Source organism: Euprymna scolopes, chromosome 23, assembly GCF_053919585.1.
Source record: "Euprymna scolopes isolate OS-2025 chromosome 23, ASM5391958v1, whole genome shotgun sequence".
Taxonomy (NCBI): domain Eukaryota; kingdom Metazoa; phylum Mollusca; class Cephalopoda; order Sepiida; family Sepiolidae; genus Euprymna; species Euprymna scolopes.
In genome coordinates this window covers 11,782,753-11,803,678 of record NC_136504.1, presented here as the reverse complement: position 1 = coordinate 11,803,678, position 20,926 = coordinate 11,782,753, and the positions used below count along the sequence as shown (strand labels likewise).

The window sequence follows — 20,926 nt, the reverse complement described above, 5'->3', positions numbered from 1 at the left end:
TTTTTGTTCAATGAGTTTTCTGTACTGCTTTTTTATTGCTCAAACCAACTTTCAAAAATTTATTTCCAGGTTGAAAACATTGTTACAGGCGTTGAGGAGAAGAATTCTTCGATGAAAGTGAAATTTGTAGAACATTTTACGAAATCCAAAAAGGTTAGTAAACTGCAAAGCGATTCTTGCATATTTATTTTTTATTTTTTTTATTTTTATTTTTTATTTATATTTATTTATTTTTATTTATTTATTTTTATTTATTTATTGATTTTTATTTATTGATTTATTTATTTATTGATTTTTTAAATTTATTTTTATTTTTGTATTTTTTTAATTTATTTTTGTATTTTTTAATTTAATTTATTTTTATTTATTTTTTATTTATGTATTTATTTTTTTAATTTTTTTATTTAGTTATTAAAAAATAGTTATTAAATATAAAGATTTTTCCTTAAGTAATTTCTTAAAAATAAAATATAATTCTTTTTTTACAAATAGCAGGGCTATCCAGTGTTAACCGCGACAAAAGTTTAACATATTTCTATTAAAACCTTTTATCTCTCTATTTCTCTCTCCTCACCTCTTCTTTCTTCTTTGCTCAACCCATTCCTCTCTCTGAACACACACATATGCATAGACAATTCTCCTGATGGTGGTATATATGGTAGGTAAATTGCCAGGAAGTTGCTGCTTCATGGGATAATTGTGCTAAGGTATATTTAACACTGTTCTGTAGCATATACGACAGGGCACAAAAGATGTTGAATGGAAGAATTAGTCGATGGTCAGGGTCAGCCAGTCTAATTGAAAGTCTATTGCACTTCACTTGTAGATGTAGCTCACACAGGTGATTTTATCTGAGCTATCGAAAGATACAATGTGACTCAAAATCAAACAGCCCTTAAATTAGTTTGGTTTTCCAGACATTTCATATACTTTCTCATACATTATGCATCAGTTTAGGATCAAACAATGACTATTTTTTTCTAAATTTTAGATATTATTCAACCAAAGCAATTATTCAACCAAAGCAATGCAAATCACGAATTTATCAACTTTGTGAGTCATTGTTTTGTAGTTTGAGACTTTTAGCTGGGCACATACACAAAACTGCTCTTTATATAAATGATAAGTAAGTAATAAACTTGGAAATATTTTTCTTAAGCAGGAATGTTTAAAACAAAAAAAAAATATGATGCTTGTGTTGGAGTCACACTGCAAAACCCAAATTGTAGCTTGCATCTAAAGATGATCATTGGTGTCGGAAATAATAGAATTTTAAAAAGAAAGGAAATAACAAAGTTGTTGTTGTATGAGGCCATGCGGTCCTTATCGCAAACCATAATATTGTTTTTGTAATCTTTTTATCTGCTGTTTTGTCGTCTCTCACATTGGCAACTGTCTACAAGTTGCTCACAAGTATAAAAAAATAAAATTAAAAACAACCCCAAAATAAAATAAAAATAAAAAACTGACAGTTTCTGCAAATATTAGTTGAATTTTCGTTTTGTACGAGACACCATCGACCCTCTACACACTATAGTTCACATTTATGTTCTGTCAAAACCGAATTCATTAGTTAATGTCAGTTCATCTCAATCTACTAAAGCTCTTTCGATCTGATCCAAGCCACAATCTGCCTTCGAATAAGTCAGACTTAGAATTTTTCTCAACTCTGTTGACTGTCACAGACCACTTGCAAGCTTGTAAAACTGTCACTCCCAAAACTAACTCTAAAAATATATTGCTTCCTTTTGTTCCCATCATCTACTACACTTTCATTACAATCATACCTTAGCTCTCCTTTGTGTACCTTGAACAACTTCCTATGCCTTTGTTCTACTGATAAACCTATTTCTTTCCAATTTTTTACTTTCCAACACTTAGAAGCAATGTAGATAGTATTACACCGGATCAAACCAGACATTTTGTTTGATAAAAATTTAGTTTCTCAAGATGATAAACCTTTTTTTTTTTACGATGCATCAAAAAATCAGAATAAAAATAATCTTGCGATAATAAGAATAAAAGACCATGATTTTCAAATATTAAAATTCCAGTGCAAGTCACATTGTTATCCATAAAATCCAGCCTGTTCCAAATAATTTTTAAAAACGTTTAACATTTTTTATTTAAAATGTGCTTTAATAAAAACAAAAATACAAATATTTATGATGTATGTACCTGTCATATTCCAAAAATCACTAAAAAATTGATCAGGTAGTTTTTTTTTTTTTTTTTTTTTTTAATTAAGAAAATCAAATTTTATGGTGAGTAAGATGGGAGTTGGGATCCGCCATGTTATTTTAAAATGTGTTAAAATGAAATTATCTTATTTTTTTTTTTTTTTTTACATGGTAATCCCCACTTATCAAGGCCTGGAAGTCACTCGGGGATAAAGGTTATCGCGTGTACAGAAATTAATGGGATAGTATCGTAGTAATCGTTAGTATTGGAGATTTGATAAAGTGTCTTACTTAAGGGAGCGGTTCATCAGAAATTTGTTTATGTTGGACTTGAAGATATCCAAGTTGTAGTCAGGTGGGAAACAGGCAAACGGAAGAGAGTTCCACAGGCGTGCACTTCTAAGAAAGAAGCTTTGTTCATGGAATCTACATTTTGATTTAGGCACAGATAAAGAGTGGGTAAAATTATTGACAGTGGTTTCAGCTAGATGGGTGTTTTTTGTGAAAAATTTTGTTTGTATTCAAAATAATTAACTTTTTTGTTTCACTAAAAGGGCATAAATTTTTGTCTTAGTTAAAAAAAAAATAGACTACTTGATATGATTTTTGGAATATGACATTTTTGTTTCATATAAGGTATTTACATTATAAAGATTTTTCTGTATTTTTGTTTTTAAAATTAAGTCGAATTCTAAATAAGAACCTGTTTTACTTTTAAGAGCTTAACTTGTTTGTTAAGTCATTTTGCATTCAATTGATTAGACAAAACTTTTCTGTTGTCGAGTGCAGCAATATCGTATATATCCAGGTTGTCATTAGGGGCTCATATTTGTATTTTTCAACTTGTAAAAAGCTTCCAATACACAATGCCACCTTCCAAATGTTTTCCTCTTGTATTTTAATGTGACTTAAAAAATTAAGTAAATTCTCAAATTTTAAATATTTTCACATCCTGTTTTTTATTATATTGTATTGAAGTAGCAGGGGATGAATGGCTTGAGCACAATGTTAAACTGGTTCTTCCTTGTTTGAACTGTAAAAAAGTTGTTTTTAAACTTTGTATGATGTCTGTTTTCACTCACTTTTTATCAAAAGCACTATTTGTTTTTTATTTATACATCTCTCTTAATGTGTCTTTTTTTTTTTAATAGAACTGGGAAAATTGTTCATCAATTCTTACTGATAAACAAAACTTCTACCAAACAGAGATGAACACTTCCATGAATGTTTTCGATAACAAATCTCAGGTAATTGTTTTCTCAAACTTAAATTTATTTTGTTTTTCTGAAACCCATTACTTTCGTTTGATTGATTTTGTAAACATGTTTGTGTGTTACTTGTTTTGATTGGACTATTGTTCTCGTCTTATTAGTGCAACGTTTCGGTCATTGCAGCCGGTTGGACAAATAACATTCAAGATGAGAACAATAGTCCAATCAAAACCAGTAATACAAACAATCAGCCCTCATCTCAAAAATTCAGAAACGTTTATTTTGTGAACATGTTTTATTGATTTTGTAAACACGTTTATTATTTTGTAGACATTGATTTTGTAAACCCAAATGAAAAAAAATTAACCTGATCATTATTAAACTAAAAAAAAAATGCTTAGGTATTTATCTAAAACTATCTATGAAATTTACTAATTTTATTCATTTGACTGCATACTGACCCTTTTCATATTTTAATGCTTAATTCGGTCATTTTGGTAAAATTTTTGTGATAAGTTTTTAATATCTTTGAATATTTATTGCTTTAACTAATTATACATTATCTAAAAATGGTGTGTATACCATCAGATAATTCATTTTATGTGCACTCTTGAATAATTAGCCCTAGATACAATGATAAACTGTGTCAAACACCCTTGAATAAGATGTTCTCTGATGGTTAAGTGTTTTCCACTGGAGCCAGGATGCTTCTGAACCTGAAGGTAGGATCTAAGAAAGAAAGGTAGATTTCCATGTCAGTAGAAGGTGAGAGGCAATCCACAGCTATAGTCATGTCTCTTCTTGAGATCTTTTTAGGGGTTTGACATGGCTGAGAAAGCTTCTTGTTGACTTCAACCATTGGAATGCTGGTTCGCATCCATGAAAAAGATGGCGTTCATCATTGATAGTTTTTCTGATCTCTACTCGGCTGGTAACTTCCTGTCTCATATCTGAAGAAACAATGCCAGTAAGGAGTTGTAGGTTGTTAAAGTTCTGTGCCTAAACCTAAACATAGATTCTATGAACAAAATTTCTTTCTTAGAACTGCACGCATGTGGAAGTCTCTTCTGTTTGCCTGCTTTCCAGCTAATTACTATATTGTCGTCTTCAAGTTCAACATGATGAAACATCCTCTTAAGTAATCCAATTTACCAAACTTCTACTAATAATGATTACTACTAGTCCCATTGACCACTGTACACTTGTTAACCCTTATCCTCAAGTGGTCTCTGGGCCTTGATAAGTGATGACTCCTTTGTTTAAAAAAAAAAAAAAAAAAAATTGTAAGTTAGTAGGCTTAAACCAACCAGTGATCAAGTGGCAGGTCTTTTTCAAAGCTGAGTTTAGGTTTTTGGCATGCATTGATCTCTCTCCAAACAGAACAAACATAATCCGCAGTGGAATAGCAGAGGGCCAAGGCAGTCAGGGACATCTTAATGTATGTTCTGTGACTCCCGACTTGGACTTGAGTAATTTCCGTAGAATGCTGACTTTCATTTTTATCTTTACATACTCCTTATATGAAACGGTACGGTTCAGTGTTATGCCAAGGTAGACATTAAAAAAATTAGTATTTTTTTTAATACTTATTTTCACCCCAAGCAAGACATGTTGGCTACTTGGACATAAGGGGTTACTATTTGGGATCGTTTCTAGTAGGGGACAGAGGGGGGTTGAGCAGTGAGATATCTGTTCACATTACATTTAAACTTCTGTGTGTTAGTATAGTCAGGGAAGCAAGGAAGGAATTCCAAAGTCCAGCAACCTAGAAGAAAAAACTATTAGGGTAGAATGCTTCCCAACATATAGGGACCTCAACATTATAGAGGTGAAATTTTGCTGCTTGTTGAGATAGATTGAAATTATAGAACCACAGATTAGTGGACATGATATCAGACTTTAAATAAAGAGTAATCAATGTATCAACTGTAGATTTGTATGCCAGTTTATGATTTGTTGTTTTTCATTTGTTTTTTTAACTTGTTGTATGATTTAGAGGAGAGAGAGAGAGAAAAGGAAATATGATTGGGTAGAAGTCATTTTTTTTTTAATGTAACTAATTGCATAGATTTTTAATCATTCTGCATTAGATAATTTCTTCAGAGTTTCAGAATTTTGATGATTAATTAAAACAAACAAAAATACAGAAAAATCTTTGATGTATATACTAGTCACGGAATAAAGATGTCATCTTCCAAAAATCACAATTTTTTTTTTTTAACTAAGAACATCAAATTTTATGAGCAAGACAGGAGCCACCATGTTGGTTTAGAATGTGTTGAAATTTAAGGGCGACAACTCAATTTGACTATCAAGATTTTGTTTATTAAAATATTAATCACTAAAAATTGTAAATTTTGATTTTCTTAGTAAAAAAAAAAAAATGCTTGATCAATTTATGCGATTTTTGGAATATGAGTTGGTTCTGTGACAGGTACTTACATCATAAAGAATTTTCTTTATTTTTTTTTTTTTTTTTTTTTAAATTAGTTTCAATTCTAAATAAACACATTTTTTTTGTAACTCTTAACTTTTGTTTTCTCCAGCAAACTGTTCGGTCAAGTAAAACTGCGTATGAGCATTGCGAGTCAGAAAGCAAAGAGAACCAAAAGAAGATCGATGCTCAGTTTGATGATTTGAAGCATTTGCGAGCGTCTAATCTTGATTTGATGTCGCAGAAAATCGAAGAGCTGAAGATTCAATTGACGGCTAGGGAGGAAGAAGTCGATACTTTGTTCATGCAAGATATTCTCAAGGATGTTCCGACAGGTTAGTCGATAAACTACTATTTACGTTCTATTTTGTTTTAAAAATTTATAACTATCACTGTCAGCTATAATATAAAAGGCAGTTATTTGTGTGTATGTTTATATGTTTGGCTAAAACTAAAAAAACAGCAAAACAAATATGCACAAAGTGGCCATTTACTTGTGTTATTCTGTACGAATAATATTTAAAATTTAGAAATGATTCATTCTTTAACCATAAACTGATGTAGATTAGGTAGAGAGTTGATTTTCGCACTAGATTATGTACTAAAGGGAAATAACTCTAAATTTTTAATCAAAGAGTTAATTCCCTTGTGCTAACTCATTCCTCGAATCTATGAAAATGAGTTGAATGTGCAGGTACAGAAAAAGGAATGGACTGAATGAAGAAGGGGAAAGGATGGGGGTCAAAACGAGGTGAAGGAAAGAGAGAGATCTGAGTAGCGATAGAAGTTTTAATAACACCATGTAATTCTGATAATAGTCATAGAAAACAATAGTACCATCTATTATATAAAGGCTAGTTGTCTGTAAACCTGTTTGTATGTCCAGCTAAAGTCAACAAAGACAAAACAAATACTCACAAAGTTGATATTTTATTGATCAGCATCATCCCAGATGAATGCTTTCTTTAAAATTTAGGAAAAATTATTCATTCTTTTACTTTAAACTAGCATAGAGGTTGTCGGGGTTAGTTTTCCAGTCAGATTATGTACTGAAAGGAAGTAACTTGGCATTTTTTTATCCAAGATGTTCATTCCCTTAAGAGTTTTGTATGTGTATATAGCCATAGTGAGGAATGGGCTGGGCGAAGAAGAAAGATAGGAAAAAGAGAGGAAGAGATAGAGGTTTTAATAGAAATCGGTTACACTTTTATCCCAGGCAATGCCAGTTAGCCCTGCTAGTGGTCTAATAAAATTTGTTACAATGGAATTTATCTTGGTTGGCTTGAAGCAATTGCTTCTCTCGCCTGCATGACGTCCTGATTCCTGCATGGCTGTCTTCAGCAAGGTCACCCCAAATGGCTAACCAATTGCAATTCCATGAAAGGCCAACCACCTGTGAATAGAAGAGCTTGATGGTTATTTGTCCAAGTCTTCAACTGTTCACTGATACATTTGCGTCAGGCATGTTACATTGCAAATTAATTTTCTTTCTCTTTAATTTTTCTACCTGGATACCCAAAATATTGTTATTTCAACAAGAGACAACAGATCAGAAAGGCGAAAAAAAGAAAAGAAAAAAAAATGACCTCCAGTAATGGCCTAATTCATATTTTTTTTAAATTTAAATTTATTTGCTATTTATTTAAATATATAGTTTACAGATATTTTATTAAAGATGATATCTTTAAAGATTAATGCCGAAAATATTTTATTTTTTGTCTACAATAATATTTGAAATTTTCACTATTATTACATATTTTGTTAATGGATCAATTATAACTGGAAATGTTTTCTCAATCATTAAATCATTTCTCTCCAATAGGCTAATAAGAGTAGTGGTAGATGGACAAAAATCGGAGGCCTGCAATATAAATGCTGGAGTCCCTCAGGGGTCAATCCTGGGCCCAACTCTCTTCCTGATCTACATCAATGACCTCCCTAAACACATACTTAAATCATTCGTTGACATCTATGCTGATGACACGACCATCTACGGCAACACATTAAAGGCTGTAAATGACAAAGTTCTCTCTGATTCTCTCTCCTCTGATCTTGAGCGTGTGGTTCAGTGGCGGAAGATGTGGCTGGTTACCTTTAATGCATCTAAAACCAAACTCCTATCCTTACATCATCAACGCTCTGATCCCCATCTGGCATCAATTGTGATGGATGGCTCTCGTCTGGGAGAGGCCCCGTGTTTTGACAAGCTTCTGGGTTTGACCTTTACTCGTGATCTGAAATGGAACACGTACATAAAGTCTGTTGCCAAGGTCGCTGGAAAGATGGTGGGATCCTTCTACCGCTCCAGAAGATATCTCACTACTGATGCAATTCTCTATCTATATAAAAGCCAAGTACGTCCAAGGATAGAATACTATTGACATATCTGGGCAGGAGTTGCTAAAAACAGCCTATCCTGCCTTGACAGAGTACAAAATAGACTTTGAGGCTTAGTGGGGGATGCCCTTTTCTCTACCCTGCAACCTCTCTCCCACAGAAGAGACGTTGCGAGCCTATCCTTGTTTTATCGTTATTTCCATGGCAGGTGCTCGTCTGAACTCCAATCTCTGGTCCCCCCTCGCCAATCTTTCACGAAAAACACCCGTCTAGCTGAATCCACTGTGAAAAATTTCCCCCACTCTATATCTGTGCCTAAATCAAAACGCGGATTCCATGAACAAAGCTTCTTTCTTAGAACTGCACACCTGTGGAACTCTGTTCCGTCTGCCTGCTTCCCACCGGGCTACAACTTGGATGTGTTCAAGTCCAACGTTAACAAATTCCTAATGAACTGCCCCCTTAAGTAAACACTTCATCAACTCTCCACACTAACGTGATGTACTTGCAATAACCCTAACTCTCCACACTAACGTGATGTACTTGCAATAACCCTTATCCTTGAGTGGCTTCCGGGCCTTGATAAGTGGTGATCACTGTGTAAAGAAAAAAAAAAAAAAACTTATACTTGAGGCACTGCCAGAATTAACAACAACCAAGAGGAAATATTTTTGACTTGACAGATTTTTTTGTGCTTATTTAGAATTAAGCCTAGTTTCAAAACAAAAAATAAAAATCTTAAATTTTTATACTTGTACCTGTCACAGTGAAGATATCATATTCCGCAAATCATGTCAACTGACCCCCACGAGCTCTACCAACCTGGTATTGCCTGGGATGCAGTGAAGTGATTTTATTAATTTTAATTTTAATTTCCCATTTTTTTAAACTCGTACAGAAAAAGAAAAAAATTTTAGTTATAAGGAAGACAACTTTTTTATAGTTTGTCATTAAAAACTCATTCTCTTATTTTTGATTTTTGGGTCAGAATTAAAAAAGTTTTCATGTTACCAATTTCTGATAAGTATTTGTTGATGCGGCATTTGAAGATTGTCATAATCTGCAGGAATGTATTCTTTGGATTGGAAATTCTTGGAAAGAAATCATGGAAATGTCGCCTTATACTAAGCACAGGAAGGAAGAAAAAGTTCCTGCCTGTTATGGAAGGAAGATAAGTTTGATAAATTCATATTGCATAGAATTAAAGATGTAGAGGTGGAAGAAACAGATAAAATCTCAAAGAATTTATTCAATAGAAACTACTTTGTATTTTAATTTCAGGAGAACAGAAAGTAAACCTTGGATAGTTTTGGCAGTTCCGTAACTCTTATTTTGTTCCTTTAATCCTCACATTCCATAAACAAGGTTTCTGACAAAGGGGAATGAATTACTGTTTTCTGGGGTGAAATCTATCCATATGCCATTTATTGTTGGTTAGTTTTTGGCTTTGAAAGATTTTTAACTCCTTACATCAAGTGGCTTCATGCCTTGTCTGGAGGTGATTTCCATTAAAAATTTTTTTTTTTTTCTTCAATTAGTATAGAAATTTCAATTTTACTCTTTCTTTCAACCATTTCATTTTTCATATTTATTTCATCACTGCAGATAGTCTAAAAAAAAATTCCTTAAAACTCCTCTTGTATAAAGAGTTACTTTTTCTTTATCAATAGATTTTAAACAAAACCACTGAATGTTTTAGTATCGGCACACTGTAGACCAATTTCTATCACACATGCACGCATGCACGATACAGAATTTTTACTGTGCACTACTTCTGGCCTATAAAGTATCATTTTTATGTTTTCTACTTAAAAGCACTTATTTAAATAAGATTTTATTTACTTCTGGTCATTTTGCTAAAAATTATATTTTAAATGCTATCATATTCACTATCTAAAATATTGTTTTCCTTTCTTTTCATGTTATTGCTATTAAAGAATTAAGGTGCTTATTCAGTATTGAAGCTAATTAAAAAACAAAAATACAAAAAAAATCTTTAAAAAAAGACTTTATGTACATACCTGTTACAGGATAAAAATGTCATATTCCAAAAATCATAAACCGATAAAGTAGTTTTCTTAACTAAGAAAATCAAATTTTATGATGGAGCGAAATATTTTGATCTGCCATGTTTTATAAATAACAGGAAGACAACTCAATTGGTACTAGCGAGATCAAAATCAGGCTGCAATTTCCTATTAAAATTGCTAAAAATCGTAATAAAAAAAATTTTACAAAAAAACTTTATCAAAAATTTTTATTGAAATATGACTGTGATGTACATAATAAAGATTTTTCTGCAATTTTTTTTTTTTTTTTTTTTAAATAGGTTGAATACTAAATTATCACAAAATTGTTTTTTTTAATGGATATAAATTAAAATATAATTAGTATTTTATTTTTATTTTTTTTACTGCATCAAAAGTGAGACACCTAGCTAATTTATCTTTTGTTTCTTTCTTACAGGCCTAACACCAAAGCCACGTGAATTTTTGTATCCGACAAGTCTTCTTCAAAGTGAACCTCATGATGCTTTGCTTTCGAGATTCAGGGAAAACATGAAAAATGCTGAAGAATTAGAGCAAGCTCTCGTTGAAAGTCCGCAAAATTCTAATGTATGTGAAATAAGAACTTTTGTTTTCTTCTTTTATAGATTTAATTTGGTGCCAGTATTAGGAATGCTGTGTTTCGAATTGAACATTTGTTTTTTATTTATTTTTTCCAAGTCTTCAAATGCCAATAATAGAATAATGAGACCATTTCCTGATTATATATTTTCTATTGTTTGGTAGTTTTGCAATTTTTTTTAACTAAATGCATTTATCTGGCGTTGTCCAGGAGACTATTTCCTTTCATTTTTGTTTCATCAAGGAGAAAAATAAGTGCTTATATAGAATTACACTTATCCAAAAAAAATACAAAAAAACACAGAAAATCTTTATGTACTTGTCACCGAACAATGTGTCATATTCCAAAAATCAGGTAAATTGCTCAAGTAGTTTTTTTTATTCAAGGAAATAAAATTTTACAAGCTGAATAGAACAGCTGCTGGGCACCATGTTTTAAATTTTGCCAAAATTCAAGGGTGACAATTCAGTTCGATTACAGAGATTTTGTTTGTATTTGAAATAATTAAAAATCTTAAAATTTGATTTTCTTAAATAAAAAAAACAAAAAAACAACTTGAACAATTTACGTAATTTTTGGAATATAATACATTTGTTCCATGATGGGTATATGCATCATAAATATTTTCTGTATTTTTTATTTTTTAAAGTGTAATTCTAAAAAAGCACTGAAAAATTGCTAAATGCAATTTCTGACGAATTGTTATTTTACCTTAAAACAATGAAAAATGTTGGAGTTTATTTTTTCATCAAATTTTTTTTTTCTTTTATAAGATTTGAGACATTAAAATTTTATTAACATATCTTTTGGTCATGAAATTAATTGAAAGAAATTGTTTAAAATTAAACCTGAATTTAAATTGTCATGCTTAAATGTCTCTCACGCTTAAATAAAATTGGTTGTTAAAAAAAAATTATTTTTAATCATTATTAATTTTTTTTTTTTTTTTTTTTTTTTTTAATAAAAAATGCAATAAAATAAAAAGGAATTTTGAAAATTTTGTTTAAAAAGACAATGAAATAATTATGAAATTTAATTGGCAATAATGCATTTTGATTTCCAAAACAAATCGGCGATTTTAATTTTATTTTTAATAGCTGCTGCTTCAAAATTTGAAAGCATTTCAATTGTTGGATAAAAACTAATTTCTGGCTTTAAACTCTTGAGCAAATCCATATTTAATTAAAATGTTGAAAACCTGTAACATTACTTTAACAAAATTACTTGTAATTTTATAACAATTTGGAAGGCTGAACGATACTGTACAAATTAGATTGTAATTTTTAAAAACAAAAATAAAGACTCGTGCAATATCAGGTAAAGTTTTTTTGAAATAATTAAATTTTCTCATCTTGTTTCTTATGTATTTGCAAGGCTTCTGCTGATGTAACCTCCAGTAATTGAGAGAAAAATGTAATTTCGAAACATTCAAACTGTTTGGCAAGAATTAAAGTTTAATGAAAAAATTTAATATTTTGATAAAGCAAAGAAAAAGAAACAAAAGTAAAATTATATATATATATACACGTATACGACAGACAAAATTTGTGTTTTGACACTTTTTCCAACTTCATAGATGATTTCAAATGTGTTTATCCCCCCTCCCTCCCATTTCTTATGACAATGTAACTCTTTTTCCTTCTTCCGTTTTTCTGTCCCTTTTCTTTTTCTGTTTCTTTTTATTTTATACTGTTAATTCTTGGCACTCTTTTTCCCTCCCTTTCACTTTTTAATGTTTGAAGTCTAAAAATGTAACTTAACCCCTTTTCAATTTATCGTTTTATTTTATGAAAAAAAAAATAAAAATATATTTCCTCAATTCTCCCATTGGAGAACCAGACGCTTTCAGTGGTACATAAACTTTATTACGTCACCTAATGAGGATTTTTGGTTTTTACTGACCAATTGTCTGAAACATTAGCATGTTCAGTGTAGCGACTATGTAATATTTGTCTATATAAATAAAAACGTATATATAGTTTGTGTCTTGAACCCTCAGGAGATTAATAGTGTTTAAACGGATTAATTACGCGTTGAATATTTTCGAGGTTTATGTATTTCATTTATAATTGCTCTGCATATGTATTGAGCACTTTTGAAAAAAAAAAAATTTTTTCTTTTGTTTTTTAGTTCAATATATTTAAACTTATATATGCATATATAATTTATACCGGCCTTTTCTCCTCTTCTGACAAAAAGCATTTAGCTTTGAAATGCCATGGCATAAGAGATTTCTCCCTTATTCTCCTTTCTGGAACCCTTAATGACTTGATAATGTAATAAAGTTCTTTGGCAACTTTACGCTTTATCTTATTCTCATTCCTCTTTTAATAACCTTAAATTTTTAAAGCTAAGAAATTGGTGGAAATGTTAGTTTTATCAAATTATTTTTAATTCGGATTTCTGTGATTTTTTTTTTTTTTTGTTATTCAATGGAATTCTTTAAAAGTAAAAACTTTATTTAAACAATTTGTGACTATTTTCAGTAATTGTCCAGGATTCCCTCTGTATTAAAGAACAAAGAGAAGAATATATAATGCATTTCATTATGGAACGAAAATATCATATTCGAAAAATCACGTAAATTGATCGAGTAGCTTTATTTTTGTAAAGAAAATCATTTTTAAATGATTTGAAGCAATGAATGGAAAATTGTAATCATTAGAAGGCTGATCTTGTAAGTTTGAATTATTGTTGAGTTATCTAATTTTCCTTAATGATGGCAATGTGAAATAGTCCCTTTTTGCTTACTCATAAAATTGAATTTTCTTAGTTAAAAATATTACTGGATCAATTTACGTGAATTTTTAAATCTGAGGTTTTCGTTCCATCACAATCGTAGAGATTTTCCTGCATTTTTTTTTTTTTATTTTTTTTTTTATATTTTTTTTTTTTTTATTTTTTTTTTTATATTTTTTTTTTTTTTATATGCAGAATCTTTTTTTATACAAGCAGAATTCTGGACAAGAACCTAATTTCCCTATATAGAGGTGCAATAACGAGATTCCAACAAGCTCTAATCAATAATGGGGTTATAATAGCAACAAAATGTTACAAAGTAAATCATAAAATTGGACTCATTTCAATCACAATCTGTTAAGCGGTTTGCAAAAGATCTCGGATTTATCAAACTGGAATTTATTATTTCTATCTTTTTAGAAATTTTCACTTTTCCCTCTTAAATATAAAATAATATTGTTACAATCCCAGAGTTCCACTAAACTAAAGAAAACAAAATAGAGAAAAATCTTTATAATGTATGTACTTATAACAGAACGGAGAAGTCATATTCCAAAAATCACAAATTAATTGAATATTTTTTTTGTCTAGAAAATGAATTTTTTCCGATTTTTAGCGATTTTGCTAGTAAATTGCAACCATTACAAGGTTACTTTTGATTTCAGTAGTTCGAATTTAATTGTTTCTTTATTTATTTAACATGATAGATCTAGACACAATGTCTCTCTCTTCCTCATAAAATTTGATTAATTTACATGATTTTTGGAATATTGTATCTTCGTTCCATGACAGGTACACCATAAAGATTTTTCAGTACTTTTTTTTATTAGGTTAAACTTTTTTTTATTAGGTTAAACTTTTTTTTATTAGATTAAACTTTTTTTTTTATTAGGTTAAACTTTTTTTTTTATTAGGTTAAACACTGAACTTACACTTTTTTTCCTTTTGAAGTTTATGTACCATCACAGGAATTCGTTTTTCTTATTCATTCCGTGTTCATCCATTCATAAATAATTTTAGGTTTGCATCCCCCTCCCCCAATAACAACTTTATATATTTATTACATCGTTATCGTCTACTATTCCTAGGTTGACAGCGATGACACCATCGAACGCCTGTCTGATATCTCCTTCTGTTCAAGGAATTCTGACGTCAGCAACAAAGTATGTGACGGTTTCTTGCTTGTATTCTTTTATCTCTTCAATAATGAAATATAACATATGAATAAGAACTGATGCAGCTTATCCAGTTTTGCCCCAATATTAAAATCTGCTTGTTAAAGTTAATTGAAATTGAAAAAATGGGAACTTTTTAGGGTATCAGAATCGGAAAAATTTGTGCTTATTTTCTGATGCCCAAATGATTCTTTTTGTTTTTCTTTGTTTTTTGTTTAAAATTTAATTTTCTATGGCTCATATTAATGATGAGATGACAAATATTTATCAACTAATTTGCCTGTAAAAACTAAAATTTATAAAAAAAAATACCCATAAGTGTATTTTTGCACTTGCACGCGTTACATGCGTTTTTGACCTGCACGCATGAAAAGATATTTCTGTATTTAGAAATTGCAAAAGAATTAGAATCTGTAATTTAGAACAAAATTGGTAATTGTATCGGAATCGGGGGGGGGGTATTGGAATTGTTCCACAATATTATGTAAATTTATCAAGTATTTTATTTTTAAACATGAATAAAAAAAAATACATTTTAACAATGAAATATCACTACTGCAGTCATCATAATAATATCGGCTAGAAATCGTTTACTGATCATATTTTATTATGTTTTATAAAAACAAAAATATTGGATGAATTTGCATAAATTTCTGTTGTATAACCTTTTTCTAACCTAATGAATTTTTTCTGCAATTATTTTTTTTTTTTTTTTAAATATTGAGGTAACACTGGATAAGTGCTGAATTGCTTAATCATTGCTTTTAAAAATAATCTAAATATTAATTTACTTGTCCGACATCACAAAAAAAAAAAAAAAAAAACGATCATTGCAAACAATAATTAACGAGAAACAACTTACATCCCTTTATAGTCACTATAAAAAAAAATCATTAAAACCATTTTTTCTTCAAAAATTTTCCAAAAACAAAAAAAAAACATGACTTTGTTTACAGTTTCAAATTGACTATTTTATTTTATAATTAGAAAAAAATGTCATGTTAAGAGTTTTGTTTTTTATAGATGCTTTTTAAGATTAAAAATGTGCAAGCGAATTTACATGTTTCTTTATAAGTTATATAAAAAAATTATTCGGAAAACAATGTGTTGTGTTGAATTTTCATTGAAAAAAATGTAATTCTTTTTGGTTTTAAAAGGTTAAAGAATTTACTAAAAAAATTGTCTTAAATTCGTTATTTGTTTTATTTTATTGTTTATTTTATGTTTAAAAATTTTTTTAACAACCATGGAATTTCCATGGGAGGTCTATGTAATTTCGTTTGTTCCTCTCTTTCTTACTTTAAACAATTTTAATTTTGCCAATACATACCTTTGAAATCCAAGCGATGTAATTCATTCAAACTTGATGTTGTAGTAGTATTAATACAGCTTTATTTGTAGGAGTAGCCATGCAAATGACCACTGATTTTTTTTTTTCATGTTAATTGAATTACAAATGTTTTATCTTGGATAGTTAATATTAACATGAATTTGGAAGAAAAATGAAAAAAATAATTGAACACATCTGAACAAATTTTGTTTTTATTAAATTAAATATTTTTTATTAAAAAAATAAGATTTCCTAAAACTGAAAACTAAGTAGAACACATGGGTTTAGCACCCTGATTATGTATGCTGACAACTTAACTGGACATGTTCGATGTGCTATAGCTGATGTTACTCAACTGTCATGCGTTCCCAAACATTTCGAAAACAAGTATTTTCAAATGTACAATGTACTTAATTTTAGAATAACAATTTTTATTTTTGAATAAAATCTGCAGATCAATGTAAATTTTATTTCTTACAAAATTAAACTAAATCTAATACATTTTATATTTTATTTATCAATTTACTTTTATTCTTGTATTTATTTTAAATTTTATTTTTTAAATTCTATTTATTTTTTGAAATTTTATTTTTTTTTTTTTTAGAATTTTCTTGTAGGATATTTTTTTGTATTTTAATTTTGTTTTTTAGTTTGTGAAATTTTACTTTTATTTTTTATTTTTGTTACACAAAATTATGAAAAAAAATACTGAAATTTATTTCTGTTTAATGGGAAAAAAATTGTTATGTTAAAGCTGTTCTATTATTGAATTTGCAATTGGTCCACTTAAACAATTTACAAAAGCCTCCAAAAATGAAATAAGTATTGCATAAAAAAATCAAAGATTTAAAATATTGATGTATTTTTTAGTAATATTTTTTCCATGCGTTTAAATGTTAAATGCAAAATTCTTTGATAATTTCTGAAAAAAAAAGTAGTTTCATTTACGTGTTTATAAATTTGGATAATATGCTTTTTATTGACTTCCTCTCGTCTTAAATTTTTCATTTTTTCAAGTCGTATTTTATTTCTCCATTTTAATTTCGGGATGTTTTCAAGTCATGAAATTTCTATTTTTCTTCCCAGATGTCAGAGAGCAAGGAAAATTGCCCACAAATGCCTCCACCTCGTTCTGCAAAGAAACTGAAGCACGTCCGCTCGCGCTCAAATTCAAGTAGTTCGCGCAGTAGAGTTCCATTAAAAATATCCAACAATTCATGAAACAAATAAAAAAAAAACAACATTCTCATTTAATAACTGATTACCTGTGATTCATCCCAAGAATTCATTCGATTGTTGAAATGATATTAAAAATGCTGACAACTTTTTATTTTGCATTTCTTATAAACGTCTCACTTTAGCACTGTTTTTCTCTTCCTCTCTATTTTTCTCAATCTCTATCTGTCACTTTCTCTCTCTCTTTTTCTCTGTCACTTTCTCTCTCTCTCTCTATTTCTCTCTCTCTCTCTCACTCTATTCTGTCTTTCTATTCAAGATACCATCACTTTTTTTTATCTATGAACATCTTTTTTATATCTTCATTTCTAATTTTATTCTCCCATCTTTTCCTCATTCGTTTCTATTCATTTATCTTCATAAATATAAGTAAAATAAAGTGTCATTTTAAAAATTCCATTTGTTTTATCATTACATATTTTGGATTTTTTTTTTTTTGTTTTGTTTTCAGTTTTCATTGATTTCATTTCGATATATATCCTAATCAACAACATTGCATTCCGTACACTTTTCGTTTTTATTTTTCGTTTTTTTGTTTTTCAGTTTTTCTTTGTTTTTCCCCTGTTTTTTTCTTTTCTGTTTTTCTTTGTTTTCTTTGGTTTTTTCTTTGTTTTCTGTTTTTGTTTTGTTTTGTTTTTTCTTTGATTTTTGTCTGTTTTTTGTCTTTTTGTTTTCTGTGTTTTGTTTTTCATTTTGTTTTTATTGTTTTGTTTTTTTTTCTTTATTTTGTTTTTTGTTTTTTCTTTGTTTTTTTTGTTTCTTTCTCTATCTCGTTTTTATTTCCCCCTTTTTTTCTGGATCCATTTAAGTTTGTTTTTCCTATGGTACTATTTGGAATAATATATCTGTATTATATTTCTCTTAGTTTATCTGTTCCACTTTTTCTCAAACTACTGAACTAATCTTTATTTACCCGGATTCAAAGTCATCCTTTTGTTGGTGCCTGTCAGCATCTTTCTCGTCCGTTTTCGTGTCTCCACATGAAAACTCTCATAAGAGACAAAAGGGAGGAGGTAACTCCACCTTAAATAGAAAAGGTGTTAGCTCCCTTTGATTATGATTTTAGTCTTTAACATCCACACAACAACCAAACCAAACACCAGGAATAATTATTCAGAAATGCATGACCAAAATGGCTGGATTTGGTATTGAATGACCCAAAGTGGTTTGATATATGCTTTAAAGCAAACAGCCAAACTTTTTTTTATTTTTTTAACTCTATTTCACCCCAAACATGATACAGTGTCATTTTGACATAGGGCGCTACTATTTGGGACACTATGTAGGGAGTTGAGTAGCGAGATGTCTGTTCAGATTACACTTGAACTTATACCTGTCAGTATCATCAAGGAAGCAATGAACTAGGAGGGAATTCCAAAGTCTAGCAGTTTGAGGGGGGGGGGAGAAACTATTAAAGTAAAAGGTATTCCTGCATCTTGGGATCTCTCCAGTGAAGGGGTAGGATTCTGTTTGTTGAGTTTATTTATGTTGAGGAGGCACGTTGGAGCACTTTCCATTAAAATACTGGTAAAATAGTAGTGTTGAGATGATTAATCTGAATCAGAAAAATCTTAACATTTTGTGGTATCAGAATCGGAATTGGTATCAGAATTGGAAAATTATGTGCCTATTTCCTGAGGCCAGAAACGATTCTTTCAATTGTCTTTTTTTATTTGATTTTATTTAAAACAAAATCTAATACTGCTGATAGTATTGATAAAAAAATAAATATTTATTGATTTTTTAAACTATTGCTTATGACCTTCCTCAGATTGCTTGTGAGCCCACCCGTGTGTCCGATACTACCAGTCAGTATGCAAGCCTTCTAGACTTTTTTCTCACAACTTCCCCTGAGCTATGTTCATGTTCCGTTCTATCTTCTCTGGGATCCTCCGGACACTCCGTTATATCAGTTAAGATAAAAATGAAATGTAATAAGTCTTCAGACGTACCTCTCCACTGTACTGTATACCGATACTCTATGGCTGACTGGGATAGCTTCTGTACATTCATATCTGATCTACCTCTCCATTCCATGTTTAAAAAGGATGTGTCCTCTATAGTATCAGACCTGACTGAATGGTTAATTGTAGCTATAGACCAATTTATACCATCCAAAAAATTCCAACAAAAACCTAACAGCCAGCCATGGTTCTCCCCAGAATGTGCTGCTGCCATCGCGCACAGAAATCACTTTTTCCATAACTACCAACATAATAGATGCACTGAGACTAAAGCTGCTTTCAGGACTGCCAGCAACCACTGTAAAAGAGTAATAAAAAATGCAAGAGAGCTATATGCCCAGTCCGTTAAATCCAAAGTAACTGAGCAGCGGCTTGGTTCCCACCAGTTTTGGCAAATAACAAATAGGATCCTGAACAGAAGCGTGCATTCTATCCTAACCATTATCAATGGACCAGAGGTCATCTCGTCAGCGTCAGATAAGGCCAAACTATTTGCAAAGAACTTTGCAGCTAATTCTACCCTATGCAACGAAGGCTATCAACTCCCCATATTTCCTCCTATAACACAAAACACGCTAGGTAATATACAAATACAGTGATGATCATATTTATTGGCACGGTAAAATAAAAGTTAAATTTTGTCTAATAAATTCTAAAAAAGGGATTAAATTAAAGAAAATAACAAAGTATATTATGTATTTTTAACTGGCCTTTCCGATGCAGCAATCGGATTTTAGAAAAAATAAATAACAAAGGAACAACAAACATAATTGCAAAAAACCCTTGTTCAAAATTATTGGCACGATTTATTTAATAATCAATTGTATAGCCTTTGGCCTTGATTACCTTCCTCAGCCGCTTTTCATAGTTTACAACCAAGTTGTTGCACTCTTCAGTAGTAATTTTAGCCCACTCTTCCTGACAATAATCCTCCAATTGAATAAGATTCTTAGGCTTCCTTTGCATTACCCTCAATTTTAATGTTCTCCATAAATTTTCAATTGGATTAAGGTCTGGGCTTTGTGATGGCCACTCCAAAACATTAATATGATTGTCCTCAAGCCATTTCTTAGTCAGTTTAGCCGAATGCTTTGGGTCATTATCTTGCATGAACCACCAACGACGACCAAGTGAGAGCTCTTTAGCAGAGTCTTTCATGTTTTCATCCAATATTTTAACATAATCTTCCTTTTTTATGCTACCTGTGACCTTAACAAGTCGCCCTGGTCCAGAGGCAGCAAAGGATCCCCAAAACATCAAACTGCCTCCACCGTGCTTCACTGTGGGTATGGTGTTCTTAGGCAGGAAAGCTTCGCCAGATTTTCTGTAAATATAAGACACTTTATTATGGCCAAATAACTCTATTTTCGTTTCGTCAGTCCATAGAACACGTTTCCAGAATGCAACATCTTTATCAATATGACGTTTTGCAAAGGCTAGCCTTGCTTTCAGGTGCATAGGCTTCAATAAGGGAGTCTTTCTCGGACGACATGCTTTTAAACCAGCTCTCTTCAAAACTCTACCAACTGTATGTCGAGATACATTCACTCCAGAGGTGCTCTGTTCATCAACAATCTCCCCAACAGAGATCCTTGGGTTTTGTTTTACTTGTCGAACAATTTTCCGTTCATCTCTTGGGGAAAGAATCCTTTTTCTCCCTCTACCCTCTAAACTCATAACGTGGCCTTGCGA

The 20,926-nt window shown here is 30.4% G+C and overlaps 1 protein-coding gene across 1 annotated transcript in view; it reads left to right on the top strand.

The window, feature by feature from the left end:
• Positions 1–17,667, top strand: part of LOC145245752 (kinesin-like protein KIF11-A) — a 79,284-nt gene extending 61,617 nt beyond the window's left edge. The window contains exons 21-26 of the mRNA XM_080107351.1: positions 70–153; positions 3,332–3,427; positions 5,938–6,160; positions 10,629–10,777; positions 14,618–14,692; positions 17,121–17,667. Coding sequence (XP_079963477.1) covers positions 70–153; positions 3,332–3,427; positions 5,938–6,160; positions 10,629–10,777; positions 14,618–14,692; positions 17,121–17,255 — 762 coding nt within the window. The 3' untranslated portion in view covers positions 17,256–17,667. The remainder of the gene's footprint in view (positions 1–69; positions 154–3,331; positions 3,428–5,937; positions 6,161–10,628; positions 10,778–14,617; positions 14,693–17,120) is intronic.
• Positions 17,668–20,926: the final 3,259 nt, after the last annotated feature.